Source organism: Phascolarctos cinereus, unplaced genomic scaffold, assembly GCF_003287225.1.
Source record: "Phascolarctos cinereus isolate Bilbo 61053 unplaced genomic scaffold, phaCin_HiC Scaffold_1;HRSCAF=81, whole genome shotgun sequence".
NCBI lineage: Eukaryota > Metazoa > Chordata > Mammalia > Diprotodontia > Phascolarctidae > Phascolarctos > Phascolarctos cinereus.
The window spans coordinates 143106490-143122515 of NW_027555514.1; the positions used below are offsets into that span (position 1 = coordinate 143106490).

A 16026-nucleotide genomic window follows, 5' to 3' on the forward strand; every position below is an offset into this window, starting at 1 on the left:
CAATTACCACCTTGTTGTTCTGTCTATCACATGCCTCTCCCCACTCCAAACCACCCTCCACTCAAAGTGGAGTCAAAGTCAAAGTGATCTGCCCAAAGGAAAGTTCTGACCATGTCACTCCCCACTACTCAGTAAATTCCAGTGGTTCCCATCACCCCCAAGAGGAAATCTAAAACCCTCTCTCTGCAGTTCAAAGCCCTTCCTAACCTAATCCCCTCCTACTTTTTCAGCCTTCTTAGACCTGACTCCCTCTCACAAACTATGATATGGTAACACTGGTCTCCTGCTGTTCCTCAAGAGACATACCATCTCCAGACTTCAGGAATTTCCACTTGCACAGGAATACTCTCTCTTCATCTTTACTGCTTGGCTTCCTTCAAGTCCCAGTTAAAATCCCATCTTTTACAGGAATCCTTTCCCAATTTCTCTTAATTCTAGTGCTGTCCCTCTATTGATTACTTCCAATTTATCCTGTATATAGCTTGTTTGCACATGGTTATTTACATATTGTCTCTCCCATTAGATTGTGAGCTCCTCAAAAGCAGGACTGTCATTAATTACCTTTTTTTGTATCCCCAGTGCTTAGCATAGCGCCTGGGACGTGGTAGACTCTTAATATATATTTACTGACTTCCATGCTTGCAGTGCTAGCAACTGTCAGAGGTCAGATCTAAACCCCTCTTCTAACTCTAAGTCCAATGTATTTCTACCATACCCCAATCATTCAAAAATTACTTTCATGTCTGTGTACAAGAAAGGTACTGTGTACATATTAGAAATATTTGCTATTCTCAATGTGCATTCTCATTTTGCATTCTAATAGGTCTATAGTAAATATGTATTCAAAATTGGCCCAATAGAGCCAATTTGTAGGTTTTTCCTTTAAAGGTAACAGAATAAACAAGAATACTGACAGTAATGAGGTTACAGAGGAGAAAACAAATTCACAAAATGTCTTTCAAGAAAACAAAATCTTGTTATATTTTCCCCTATTAAGATACTGAATTCTACTCTGGTATGGGGACATAATGAGCCAGAAAGCATAATAAAAAACAAAAACAAAAACAAAAACCTTGACTACCTCTTGGTGGGGTGGGGAATGAAGGGTCAGATTCCCTCAGATCAGATCCCAGCACATCCAGAGTTATAATCCTTTTTTGAAAATGATTTCCATGGGCCACAAGTATGCTCTGTACTTACATAGGGACACATCTCACTAAATAAAATGTCAGCTGTTTGAAGGTAGGGACTATCTTTCTGCTGTTTTCGAGTCCCCAGTGCCTAGCAGAATGCCTATAATATAACAGGCATGTAAAATATCTGCCGACTGATTTCTAATATTTGTCTCAATGAACCTAAAAGTATGATGAAAATTATAGTTATAAAGCACTATTTTCTTACTGAAGGAAATATAAGTCTCTTGGGTCAAGCAAACATTTTGAAATTCTTACTTGACCTATAAAAATTGTTTTAAAAGAAGACATTACATTTTCTGCAAGGGCATATGAAGATCAAGTCCAAATCCAATGACAATAATATAATTCCTAAGTTCATATCTCTCTCTCTCTCTGTCACACACACACACACACACACACACACACACACACACACACACACACACAGCATTTTAAAAAGATTTCACTCTTTAATCACATACTGACTGCATTAAAAGTGTTAGTTCCAAAAAGATACGAGGTTTGAAGTTTCAGAAGTTGACAGAACAGTGTCTCCAAGTTACTATATACCTCTGAGGTGCCAGCTATCTTACTTAAGCCAACATTTTGAGGCTGAGGGGGCCCAACGAATGGCCAATGAAGCTGTGTTAATATCTCTTCAAAGTCACTGCAATAGAAAATTAATACTAGTATATTTTAGTTACAACAGAAATCTATATAAGTTCTCTATAATATTCAGCATGGGTATGTTACCTACCATGTTAGCTTGTCCTTGAGGATTTTATGCCAGAATTTAACAGTGGACCTAACAAAACTAAGGAGATGAGAACATGATGATTCCTGAAGCTTAATATCCAGTTGTGCCATGGATACTAAAGTAGTAGCTGCCTCTGGTACATTATTGGTCATCAGATATTGTTGAATATTATCACTGTAAAGCAAACATTAAAGTTAATTTGCATACAGTACAATAAAACACATCAGGAAAACTGTTTAAAATCAGAAAAAAATTTTTCTCCCACTGACTTTTAGATAATAATGAATACACACCTGGACCAAACAAAATAATGATATAGGCAACATTCACCTTTCCTCTATTCTCATTTGTGATCCTTTAATTGCTATCTAATACCCATGCGCTGCCCAAAACCCTCCCTCCATCCTCCCACCAAGATAGGATATTCCTTACTTGATACTCAAGTTCTAGATCTCTTTCTCCATTGCCCAATGTCACTGTCCCTCTCTTCCACCATTAAAACTTACCTGACCCAAGTCCCATGCTTTCAGGGCCCTGGTAGGTGACTAGCCAGCTAATCTGACTGATTCCAGATATAGTGCCAATACCTTAATGTTTTACACTTCCTTCTGTTTTAGCAGAGGTCTTCAACACTATTGATCAAAGCAATGCAGAATTTCAAACACTGTTGCAATACAAAACAATCCTTTGCCACATAGGTAACCTACTGCCCACTCTGCCTGGCAGACCCTGGTTATTTGTCACCTAGCAGCAGAAGGGAAGCCGCACAGGATTGAGTCAAGAAGACCCAAGTTTGAATCCTGATTCTGCTACTTACTACTTGTATAATCTTGGGCAAATCACACCCTCACCTGTAAAATGAGGAAGTCATACTAGATTACCTTGAAGGTTCTTTTCAACTCTAACTCTGTAATTGCATAGCATGATTCTACACCAACAGCTCTGTAACCCCACATGATTCGGTTGTTATTGCTGTGGCATTTCAATTAAGTGAGGTTTCCAGGTAACTGCAGCTTAGTCCTCTAAGTGTCAAAACATTAATTTCTCATGATTAAGACCAGAAAATGTAATTAAAATGACAATGCTACTTAAAGCAATTTACGTATTCAATGCCATACCAATAAAACTATCAAAGGATTACTTTATAGAACGAGAAGAAATGATAACAAAATTCATATGTAGGCCAAAAGGGTTGTGAATCTCAAGGACAATGATGAAAAAAAGAGAGAAAGATAGGGACCTAACAGACACAAAAGCACAATCTCAAATTCAATACTATCCATTATTGAATTCAAATTCTTGAGTTTTAAAATAAATACATTCTCATTTACTTAAAAAGAATGTAATATTTAGGAGTCATTTCATATTATAAAGTCTCAACTTCTGGGAATCACAAGAATGACATGCAAAAACTTACTAAACAGTGTTATATACCACTGCTAGGCCTATACCCAAAAGATATCAAAAAAATGGGAAAAGGTCTCATATGTGCAAAAATATTTATGACTTAGACAAACTGATGCAGAGTGAAATAAGCAGAACCAGAAGAACAATTTATACTACTCATCAATTTTATAACACTGTTTTGAAGACTGATGAACAGTTTTTGCATGGGCAGAACCAGGAGAACAATTTATCAATAGCAACACTGAGAAGACAAATAACTCTGAAAGCTTTAAGAACTGTGATCAATAACATGACCATCGATAATTCCAGAGTATCAGTGATGAAACATGACTCATCTCCTGATAGAGAGGTAATAGATTTAGGATGCATAATGAGACAAGGACATTTTTGTATGCAGCCAGTGAGAGAATGTTGTTCTGCTTAATTATGCATCTTTGTTACAAGTAATTTGTTTTTCCTTTTCTCTCTTTTTCCATAAGGTATGTGGCAGGAGAGAGACAAAAATGTTAATTAAAAAGAATATTTAAAAAAATAGTAGTGGGGTGCTACAAATGTTGCATATACTTTTAGATGAGTTCACTGTATTATTGTTAGTTAACAAATTTACTTTGCTACAAGAAAGCTTTTATGGAATGGGGGCAATCTGGAAACATCTGTAACATAAAAACAAAGCACACCAATAAAACTTTTTTTAAAAGTCCAGGGTCCATTTCATTGTCACTTTCATTCTTGTAGTCAACTGATGATAAGAGGTCACAGTCTTTCATTAGGATACCACATTTCTGTTCAAGGATTACTGCAAATACAGATATAGGATAATACTATTTTAATTGAGACTTGTCTTATAAAGTTTTCACTAGAATCTTACTTCTGTACCCCTAGAACATAAATATGTGGCAAAATGGATAAAACAAGAATTCAGACAATCTCAGTTTAAATAATTTAAACAACAAGAATGAGATGTTTTGAAATCCTCAACTCTACCACTGGCTTACTACTACTCTACCAATGACTTACTATATATACTCACAGACAAATATTTTATACTTGAAACCCTACAAAGCAAATACTTTCATATCTTACTCTCCCTCCCACACACTCCCACACTCCCACTCCCAAGCCAAACTGGCTTTCTCTCTGTTCCCCAGATGCAATATTGCATCTCTCATCTCCCTTCCTTTGCACTGGCCATCCCACATGTCCGGAACGCCCTCCCTCCTTACTCCTGCCTCATACTGGTCCTCACTTCCTTTGAGGCAGTGCTCACATACTATCTTCAGCATGAAGCCTTTGATTCCTCCAAATCAATCCTATATATTCAACTACTTTAATATGTTTTTGTACTTATTCACTTTACATTTGTGTTGCACATTTACACATGTACTTGTCTGCCCTATTAGAATGTTAGTTCCTTGTGAGAAGGGATTGTTTCATTCTTTGTACTTACATACCCAGGGAATAACACAGTGCTAGACACATTATAGGTGCTTTATTTAATACATGCAAGCTGATTGATACTATGTAAAATAACTTCCTTTTTTTAAGAAACATGAGCAATTTATGATCACTGAGACAGCCTTTCAATTGAAACAGAATGCATATTTTAGCTTTATTACATCAGAAATGCTGTTTTTTCTACCTCTAATAATTTTTTTTCTTTCAGACATTGTAATATTTCCTAGCAATGGCATAAACAATTTGAGGCAACTGCAGGAGACATCAATAAACAGCAAGGATAAGGCGAAGGGTGGGGCAGAAAAGCAAAAGGATCACAGGAGGTAGTAGGTCTCCAGTCAAGCAATTCACCCACTAAGAACTGAGTAGGTGACAGCCAATAAGAATCTCCATCTTTATTCTTCTATACATAGTACCAAAATTCAGAAGATACTTTTAAACAGAGGATATACATGTGTTTGCTGCACAGCTGTAATTAGTGTTTATTTCAGACAAACCATTCTAATTTCAGGGGAAATGTCTATTTTAATTGACCATCTCTAAAAATAAAGTAGAATAGAGCATGACAAATTAAATAAACATTTTAATTAATTAATAAGCACAGTTTGATTAAAAAAACTACTTAAAAAACATGTCTAAACTAGCTGCCTACGCTTCCCTGACTTGAAGCAAATGTATAATCATGTCACCCTCCTACTCTAAACCTTTTGCAGTCTGGCTTCTAATCTCAATCAACCAAAACTGCTCTTTCCAAGATTACCCATGATCTTATAATTACCAAATCCCATAGCTTTTAATCCTGCTTGATTTCTCTTCACCATTTGATAGCAATGACTACCTGCTTTCCTGGGTGGTCCTTTCTCTCTGGGTTTTCATAACATTGTTCTCTCTCAAGCATCCTCCTTCCCAAGTTGCCTGTGATTCCATACCAGACCACCTAACTGCAGGCCTGCCCAAAGGCTCTGGCTCCATCCTGGGTTTTCCTCTATTCTCTCTATACTCTCTCACTTGGTGAGATCATCAGCTTCTCTGGGCTCGATTAGCACCTCTCTGCAAACGACTCCCAAACTATATATCCAGACCTGATTTTCTCCCAAACTCCAGTCCACATCACCACATGTCTGTTGTCCCTTAGGCATTTCAAACCCAGTACGTCCACAAGAGAACTCTTCTAACCCTAAAATTCACCCTTCTTCCAAACTTCTTGTTTCTACTGGCTGGAGTCAGGAGGACCTGAGTTCAAATCCGGCCTCAGACACTTACTAGCTGTGTGCCCTGGGCAAGTCACCTAACCCTGTTTACCTGTTTTCTCATCTATAAAATGAACTGAAAAAGTAAATGACAAACCACTCCAGTATCTTTGCCAAAAAAATTCCAAATGGGGTCACAAAGAGTCAGACATGACTGAAATGACTGAACAACAACAAAGCTCCCTATAATCTCTAGGATCAAATGTAAATTCCTGTGTTAACGAGTTGGCTCCTTCGTACCTTTCTACATTTCTTACATATCACTCCTCTCCATGACTCTACAATCGAGCACTCTGGCCTACTGGCCATCTCTCATACACAACACTCCATTCCCCATCTCCAGGCCCTTGTACTGGCTATCCCTCATGCTTTGAATGAGCTCCTTCTTACCTCTGCCTCAAAGAATCCTTGGGTTTCCTTCAAGCTTCAGCTCAAATGATAACTTCTCAACATTCACTTCTATAAGATTTTGAGTTCTACATTTTTCCCCCTCCCCAAGACAGCATGCAATCTGATATAGGCTATACATGTACAATCATATTAAACATATTTCACATTAGTCATGCCGTAAAGAAGGATCAGAACCAAAGGGAAAAACCACTAGAAAGAGAAAAAAAAAAGGGAGAGAAAAATAGTATGCTTCGATCTGCATTCAGACTCCATAGTTCTTTCTCTTGATGTGAATAGCATTTTCCATCATGAGTCTTTTGGGATTGTCTTAGATCACTACATTGCAGTGAAGAGCTAAGTCTATCAGAGCTGGTCGAATAATGTTGCTGTTACTGTGTACAACATTCTCCTGGTTCTGCTCATCAAACGATAACTTCTAAATGAGGTCTTTCTTGGGCCCCATCTGCTAGTGTCTTACCTCCCACAATCTACTTGCTTACCTTGTATTTGCTTTGTATGGCTTTTTATGTATCTACACGAGTGCATGTTGCTTCTACCATCAGAATGGAAGGGCTTTGAGGGAAGGAACCGTTTCATTTTTTGCCTTTGCATCACCAGCACTTGGTACATTCTATAGTAGGCCTTTAATAAATGACTGTTGATGACTACTATGGAAGTGTTTTGCAAGACTACACATGTATAACTTGTATCGAGTTGCCTGCCTTCTCAATGAGGGTGGGTGGGGAGGGAGGAAGGGAGAAAATTTGGAACCCAAAGTTTTAAAAATAAATGTTAAAAAAAATTTGTTTTCAAATGCAAGTGGGAAATAAGATTATACAGGAAATGGAGTATAGAAATCTATACTGCTCTACAGGAAAATTGAAGGGGAAGGGGATAAGAGAAGAGGGGGAGAGATAGAAGGGAGGGCAGATTAAGGAAAGGAGTATTCAGAATGCCCACCATCTTGGGGTGGGGGGAGGGATGAGATGGGGAGAAAGTTTGAAACTCAAAATCTTGTGAAAGTGAATGTTGAAAACTAAAAATAAATAAATTTTTAAAACAATAAATGACTGTTGAAGGAAAACTACCTATACTAGATAATTTGTAAGTATTTAAATCTAATTTTCTTTCAAGTGGAAATAAAGCTCCCTAAAAAGTTAGCATTCATTCACAAAGCATGAAAAATTACCATTATACTATTTTTATGACAACTGAAAGGATTAAGTTTTTATAATCTCTAATTAACCTGAATGTTTAATGTCATCAATGCCCTGTTAAAGACAGAAGCCTCCAGGGAAATGATAAGTAAAGGTACAATAAATGAAGCATCTTTTACCTTAGCTCCTCTATTTGTGAAATCCATTTTAGATAGGCAAGATGCCGCTCAATCTCTTCTATTTGGCTAATCAATACTCCAAGATCATCCATCCATGGCTGTGCTGTCAACAAATGGCTGTTGATTGAACTAAAGAGAAGAGTTTCTTTTTCTAGAAGATGACTAAGAAATTTCTTTGAATCTTCAGCATTTTTTAAGGCATTTTGAATTCTTTTAGGGACTTCTGATGAAATTGTAAGTACCTGACCACACCAAAAAAAATTTTACAAAAAGGGAAATTAATGCCAAAATATTTGCAATCTTTCTTTTCATATCCAAAATATTTTAAGTTCTTTATTATGTATAGAAAATAATACAATTTCATATTATAACATGATACTGAACTAAAAAACAGAAAAATAACAACTGATGTATACCAAACTGATAACTTCAAAACTTTTACCTAGATTTTATCACATCTAAAATCTCTTATCATACTAATGTTTTGACCCTCAATAACCTATGAGGCACTTAAATACAGTTCACTTTAACTGTGGCTGTCGCTACAGAAAGCCCTGTGAACAACTAAACAACTAGGGATTGTAGGGATTCTGTGTCACACAGAACCAGTAACATCATCCACTCTAGACTATAGCTGGTTTATATACAAAATGAGAGCATATAAGAGGACCAGAGGGAAATCAGTAAAAAGGTATTGCTACACATCACTACAGTTCTTCAAATCTTACCACCCTCCCAGTTCCAACAAGACAGAAAAGGGGGAAAAAGGGTACCATATTGGCTTTGTCAGCCCTAGCTGTAAATTTATAAAACCCCCCAAAAGAAATGTTCTTCCTATATTTAAAGTGGTACCACGAGTTAATAGGTTTTTAGAATTATGGATTTAGAGCTGGTAAGGAATCTTATCAATACGTTAGGCTAACCCCTTCATGGTGCAGATGAGAAACTGGGCCCAGTTACTTTCCCAAGGTCATACAGGTAAGGAGAAGAAGAGCCAGGACTTGAACTCAGGTTGGAATAGGAATTAATTTTTTAAACCTTTTACTACAGACTCTCATATTATGGAAATATAGAGATTAAGAATGATAATCTTGCCTCTATTTTGCTGGCAGCATAGGTAAAAATACTTTTTAAGCAACAGTACATTACAAAGAATACACATTGTTCAGGGAAAGAAGACTATGGACATAAAATTTATTTTTAACCAATATGGTAAGCATAAAAGAAAATCTCTTAATCTTTGCAAAAGGGACAACAATGTAATTAAGTATAAAAGCATTTTAAAATAATTATAATAAAAGCTCCATAAAATGTCAATTAACATTAGCAACATTTTCACAATTATATAACATCATTCAAGTAGGAACTTTGTCTTTTATTTATTTTGCAAAATATTTAATAGATGGTGGGTCCTTAATAAATTAAAGTTACACAACCATTACCTAACTCTTCTGATCCCAAAGTTAAAATACCACAGTTTTTCTATCTTTATCTACAATTACTCATTCTATACAAACTTGCAATGAAGTCATCAAATCTATACTTCAGCAAAAACAGAGTTTAAATACTTACCTGTTCTTCTAATTGTGCTTTATTTTCTGTCAGCTGTTCTATGAGTTTTCCAAGTTTCTCTAAAGATTTAAGATCATTTCCAACTTCCTTTTCTACAAATTCAGACACGTAGGAAGGGATATCACAGGTATCTACATCATGGTTGGTTTGTTCTTTTCTTACAAGAGCTGCCATTCTTATGTCACCTAAAATTTTTTTTTAATTGTAAAGCAAAAAAAGTTACAATATTCACTCAATGACAACAACTGTATGCTACAGAACATACGCAAGAAGGCACACTGGGATCAACTCAGACAATCCACAAGCATTTATTAAGCTGACACTTTGGTAAGACTATGAGCTTTACGTCCCTTAACTTCTAAGATTTAGCTACCAAATTATAGCTACCAAATACAGAGATTTATCATACACAAAAGACCATATGGGAAAAGGATCATCAACAGATTGGGTTAGTAATGTTGGAGATCATTGATGTTTTTTTCCTGTCATGAACCTCAAACCTTAACTACTGCAATAGTCTTCTGATTGGTCTCCTGCCTAGTCTCTCTCCACTCCAGTCCATCCTCCACTCAACTGTCAAATTGAACTTCCTTAAGCATACGGCAACCTCCTCTTGCCTTCTTTCAGTCAACTCCAGAGGCTCCCTATGACACCCAGGATTAAACAGAAAATTAGCAGTTAAACTTGACTCCCTCCTACCCTTCCAATCTTATTATACATACTACCCTTTCACCTATACTCTACCACCAGTGACACATTGGCTTTCTTGCTCTTCCTCACACCCAATACTCCATCTCTAAGTTGCTAGCATTTTCACTGGCTCTCCCCCAAGCATGCAACTTTCTCCCTTATCACAGGCCCCTAGCACCCCTGGCTTCCTTCAAGTCTCAAAGTGACACTTGCTGCAAGAAGCCTTTCCCAATTCTTCTTAATCTTAGTGTCTTCCTTCTGTTAGGAATTATTTATTGATCTGTTGATTTATATCCAATTTATCCTGTCATGTTGTTTTTATTACTTTAACTTTTTAAAAAAAATTTTATCTTGTTTGTACAAAGTTGTCTGCATGTTGTCTCTCCCCCTGTCCCCCATTTGACTGAGAACACTTTTTTTGGTCTTTTTTTGTACCCCTGCCTTTGGCACAGCGCCTGGCACATGGTAGGCGAACATAAATGCTTGTCAACTAACCAGATCCATATGGCTGTCTGGCGAAGCCTAAGGATCCCTTCTCGTTATGTTTGTAAATGCATAAAATAAAATACATAGGATTACAAAGGAAACCAATCGCATACGAAGTTATTACAATTTACGTTACTAACAACAGTTAGTACAATTTTTGAAAATTCAATTAAAGGAATAGGCTTCACCAGAATTCACTGACCTGTCTAAAAATTTATCCACGGGTGGGCTACGTGGACCCCAAGAAACACCCCCGTCCCCCCTGATTTTGCAGACTGAAGACTTGATTTTGCAACTGAGTGAGGTCAAGTGACTTCCCCTGGACGAGTAGATAATAAGTGACATAGTCCACACTCGAACCCAGGACAGCGCACCCCTAACCCTCCCGGCTGTAACCCGCCTGCGCCGCTCCCTTGGACTTCTTTCCTTTATTCGGGGGGGAAAGGTCCCATCCCTCGTCCCGGGCCGTGGGAGGCTGTCTGTCCTCCGTGCTCTCCCTTGACCTCCCCTGACCTCAGCTCAGCTCCGGCCGCCTCCTGCTCTCCGTCTTCTCGGCTCCATGCGCAGCCCGTGCGATCCGCGGAGGGAGCCCCTTCAGGGCCGGACTCGCAGAAGCGGGGATGGGCGTTTCACCCCGGAGGCTGCCGAGGTGGCTGCCAACGTCACTTCCTTTCCCCAACTAGAGGACTTCTTCCCCTCCTTCCTAGAGGGACACATTCCTCCCTTTTCCTGGCCACGTAAAAACTAGCCTGTGGCGCCGTCGCCTGGCTGGAGGTCGCGCTGCCAGAGCCTGGCTTGCAGTCTTGTCTTGGTAGCTAAACTGATCGTGGTCCTGATACTCCAAGGTCCGTAGGAACCTAGGTAATAGTATTAGTAATAGTACTTGTAGTAGTTGGTTGGTTTGTTGTCTATTATGCTGCAAAAAGACCAAAATGACATCACTATGTTGGGGTCAAGGTAAAATGTGTACTGTGTGATCAGACCAATAGGAGCTTGGAAGGGTCTACCAGAGGTCCGGCACAAATAAACATTTGGAGTAAAGATGTCTCTAAAAAGTAGTAGTAGCAGCAGCAGCAGCAGCAGCAGTAGTAATAGTAAACAATAACAACAATCATAATAACCTTTATATACATATAACATTTATATTTACTAATCATAGTCCTGCATATTATATGAAGTCAAATAGAAATGACAGTGGATAGAGAGCGCTGGATCTAGAGTCAAGCTGACCTGCATTTAAACCTTGCTGGGCAAATCATTTTACTCTCTTATCCTCAGTTTCCTCACCTGTAAAATGGAGATAATAATAGCTCCTACTTCATAGGGTTGTGGTGAGGATCCAGTGAGATAACATATGGAAAGCACTTTGCAAATTTTAAGGTGCTATAGAAAAGGTTAACTATTATTATTAACGATGGATCACAAATCTTGCAGGTAATGGTTGAGAAAAACTCTAGTAGCAAAGATTACTGCTTTATGCAGCTAAAATCCTCTGCCTTTTATTTTGTAGTTATATACAACAGTATCCAAGAATACAATCACACCATTAGAGTTTTGTGAAGTTGAAATATGATTTAAAAAAAAAAAGGAAAAATGCCAGTAGTACTACCTTCCAAATTTTGCACTGATGGCAAAAAATACGCAACTAAACCTCCCCACTCCAAGGGCATGGCATTGGGATAACAGGTCCATTTTTTTCCCCATGCTTTTTAACTATGCTCAAAGGAGGCAAGTTTCCTGGCCCTTATTGGGGTCGTGGGTGCCCAAAATGTGGGCTGCTATAGTCACTACAGAGAGTGAATAACCCAACACAAACTCATATCACTTCTAAGCAATGCATTAATATCACAGATTTAGAGCTGGAAGAGGTGCAAACTCATTTTACAGACAAGGTAACTGAGGCCTAGAGAGGTCAAGAGACTTGCCCAGGGTCACACAGTCATGACTGACAAAGCCAGAATTTGAACCCAGGTCCTCTGATTCTTAAATCTAATGATCTTTCCACTGAACCAGACTTCCCCAGATGGCTCTGTGCCTCAGTTTCCTTATTCATCCAATGAAGAGGTTGAATTCCAAGGTCCAACTTTAATAATCTATAGCTCCATGACTCCACCTCCACCTCCTTCAATCCTTAATTATGACAACTGAAGTATTCGCAGCCCCTCCCACACTTCTCTGAAGGAAAGTATGTCTGACACTTTGAGGGTCCTAAGGCAAACACAACTTCTTATGCCATCATTCCCGAATTTTCTGCTTTCTAATTTTGCCTACAGTGATTCTCTTAGACACTCTTCAGCAAGGGAGATGGCTCAAGATTAACAAGGAATAGAAGTCACAGAAGAGTTCAGCTCCTGTGCAATGATGGAAACATCATCTGAGGTTATTAGAATTTGGAGCCCCTGTTATCAAATAAAGGCTAGGAAAAGTTGGGTTTTTTATGGCTTTTTACTTAGGATCTTACTTTTAACTGCTTTATTGAAAAAAAAATAAGTGAACACAAGGCAGGGGATGAATGAGCAGGAGTTTATTCAGGTGCTGGCTTTTATTTATTTTCTAAAATGTGCATTTAATATCTTGACTTAATTCCCTCCTTCCCCCAATCATCTTCATCTATATCATTTATTCAGATCTCAGTCATTGATACCTAACAACAACTATACTTTTGGTAGTATGATACTTAAAAAAAATAAAGTGAAGAGGCATGAAAATATACTCCTTTTCTTCTACATTGAAGGATGTAAACCAGTAACATTATAAATTATTTGGAGTTTAATAAACTCCAGGGATACACTGAGTCTGTTGCATTAGAGGACTTTAGAGGGAATCACCAGGGGAAGATTAATTATAGACTCATGAAACTACTAAGGTCTAGAGGGGGTTGAAATCTTCATAGATGAAAGGCATCTACCCATGGGGATGAAGTCAGAGGAGCCATGAAGAACACATTTTAATAACATCCAGGAAAATTTAAAACATGAATAGAAAATTGGTTTCCTGGTTCACATGTGCATCATTATGCATAAGTATTTTGCACCATTTGCTCCACACTTTAAATCAAACTAATTACTACATTGCTTCAGTGTGAATGAACTTTTCACATATTTTTTTAATCAGTGTTCTAATGCAAGAATATATGCCATGCATGTGTCTTGTGGTACGTGTCAGTGACAACATTTTAGGACCCCAAAACCATGCTGAATCATTGAATTAAATCTCCAGAAGTAATACAAGAGAAGATCAATCTCTAATAATTACTATTTGTGTAACCTTGGACAATATCCCTGGGCCTCAGTTTCCTGATGTGTAAAACTGGGGAATTAGACTAGGTGACCTTGTCTCTAGCTCTATTATCTTCCAGCTGCCATTTTATCCAACAGTAAAAGTATAAACAATATACTGCTTTTGTAGAAAGTATTCCCCAAGGAGTACCTGCCTGTCTAGCTTCTCTCTTCATTCTTCCTTTGGCCAGAATGAAATTTCCAGTTACCAGCAGTAAGTCATGAACTAGGTTATCAAGTCTTCCCTTGGATTAAAGCTAAATCCGTGAAATGACAGAGTGTGATGCATGATGTACCAGAGTACATTTCTAGTACTCTGGGAGTAAAGAAAAAAAATAAAATAAGATGATGAATGGAGGAGGTTGTCAGATGGCTTGATGAAGATGCTTGAAGGAAGAGATGAGGGTTATCAATAGTCCACAGGGATGACAGTTTGAGCCTATGCTCCTCTCCTTCTCCTCTTCCTCATTCCTCCAAAACAGAATTTGTATCTTCTAGTCAGTCTGCCCCTACCTGCTCTTCCAGTCTATCACGCCTATACAGATCTTATTTTTCTCCTTTCATAATCTTGACCATTGGGAAGAAATACATGTGAGCCTCTCTAAAAAACAAATAGTTGATTGTTGTGTTAGGGAAAGATGTGCTTTTCAGGGCAAATTAACATTGGTATCTGGAGTTACTACTGAACTGCCACCCTGACTATATTTTGCAGTTGCTTCTCTCCCCACTCCCCCCACCCAGTTTTTACAGATTTAGAATTTTAAAGGACCTGAGAGGTAGCCCCCTTATTTCAGATGAGAAAACTGAGGCCAGGAAGGTTAAATAATGACTTGTCTGAGGTCACACAGGTGAACAAATTGTGGTATATGAATGTAACAGAATACTATTGTGCTATAAGAAATGATGAGCAGTGACTGCAGAAAAACCTGGAAAGACTTGTATGGTCTGATGCTGAGTGAAGTGAGCAGAACCAAGAGAATGTTGTACACAGTAATAGTAAATTGTTCGATGACTAACTTTGATAGACTAAGCTCTTCTGAGCAATGCAAGTATCTAAGACATCTCCAAAAGTCTCGTGATGGAAAATGCTATCCACATCCAGAGAAAGAACGATGGAGTCTGAATGCAGATCGAAGCATAGTATTTGCTCTTTCTTTTTCTTCGGTTTCATTTTGTTTCTTATTTCTTGTGGTTCCTCCTATTGGTTTTAATTTTTCTTTACAACATAATTAATGTGAAAATATGTTTAATAGGAATGTATATGTAGAGCCTATATCAGGGAGGTGGAGAAAGAAGGGGAGAAAATTTAAAACTCAAAAGCTTATGTAAGTGAATGTTGAAAACTAAAACTAAATTTTAAAAAAAAGAAAGAGACATATAGCCAGAACTTGAATTCAGGTCCTTTTAGCTCCAAACATACTACAATCTATCTCATTGTGATATTAATTATGAATCAACAATAGCCCTAGGAAGTGTGATGATCCCCATATGTTTTAATCTTAAGAAAATTGGAGCTGTGATATTCTCTTCCTGTAGTATTAGAAACAAAAAACTACTTTTAATTTTAATTAGTTGTCCTGTCCTCTTTCAAGTGTGAATAATTTAGGTATTAATCAACTGAAAAACCCCTGCAAGTAATGCAACAGACCAGAAAGTTAAGGGTCATAAATCCTAGATTAGTTTTGAAATGAGTAGAATAATTAGACCTGGGCCAAACAGTGCCATGCACATATTTTTCAGTCAGTCAATACTCAGTTTGCAGAATTAAATTTAAAATCTGACCACCAGTGGCTTTGAGGAAATGTCTGAAAAACACGGGATTATTAGGGGAATCTGTATTTTTAAAAATGGCTCTCTCCACACTGTCCAGTGCTGAGCTTGCCTCAGTCCAGGCTTGCCTCAGACATGCTTCTCACAAAAACCTTACTTAGTATGGCTATCTTCTCTGTTAAGAAGGATGGAAATGTGGAAGAATCTACTTCTTGTCCCTACAATTTTTGAAGGAATTATATCTTCAATATAAGTGATAAAAGAAGTATTTTTTTCAAAAAATTTTAAATTTTAGATTAAAACATTTTTCTTTTCAGATCCACACATTCTTATCTGCCTCCCCATCCCATTTAAACAAAATCCCCATTACAGTAAATATTTTTTATTATTGAATAAGTTCCCAATTCCAGCGTGGTGGGGAAGAAGTAAGACTAATGGCACATAATTCAGTAGCAATACA

General features: G+C 37.7%; 1 protein-coding gene across 2 annotated transcripts in view; it reads right to left on the reverse strand.

Annotated features, from left to right (window-relative positions):
- Window positions 1-11194, reverse strand: part of RINT1 (RAD50 interactor 1) — a 29365-nt gene extending 18171 nt beyond the window's left edge. The window contains exons 1-5 of one of the 2 annotated variants that reach the window (XM_020984555.2): window positions 11032-11194; window positions 9343-9527; window positions 7771-8012; window positions 1933-2106; window positions 1693-1842 (exon numbers count right to left, since the gene is read on the reverse strand). In XM_020984555.2, coding sequence (XP_020840214.1) covers window positions 1693-1842; window positions 1933-2106; window positions 7771-8012; window positions 9343-9516 — 740 coding nt within the window. In that variant the 5' untranslated portion in view covers window positions 9517-9527; window positions 11032-11194. Of the gene's footprint in view, window positions 1-1692; window positions 1843-1932; window positions 2107-7770; window positions 8013-9342; window positions 9528-10720 lie in introns of both variants that reach the window. The other variant, XM_020984556.2, reaches the window with a different exon arrangement.
- Window positions 11195-16026: the final 4832 nt, after the last annotated feature.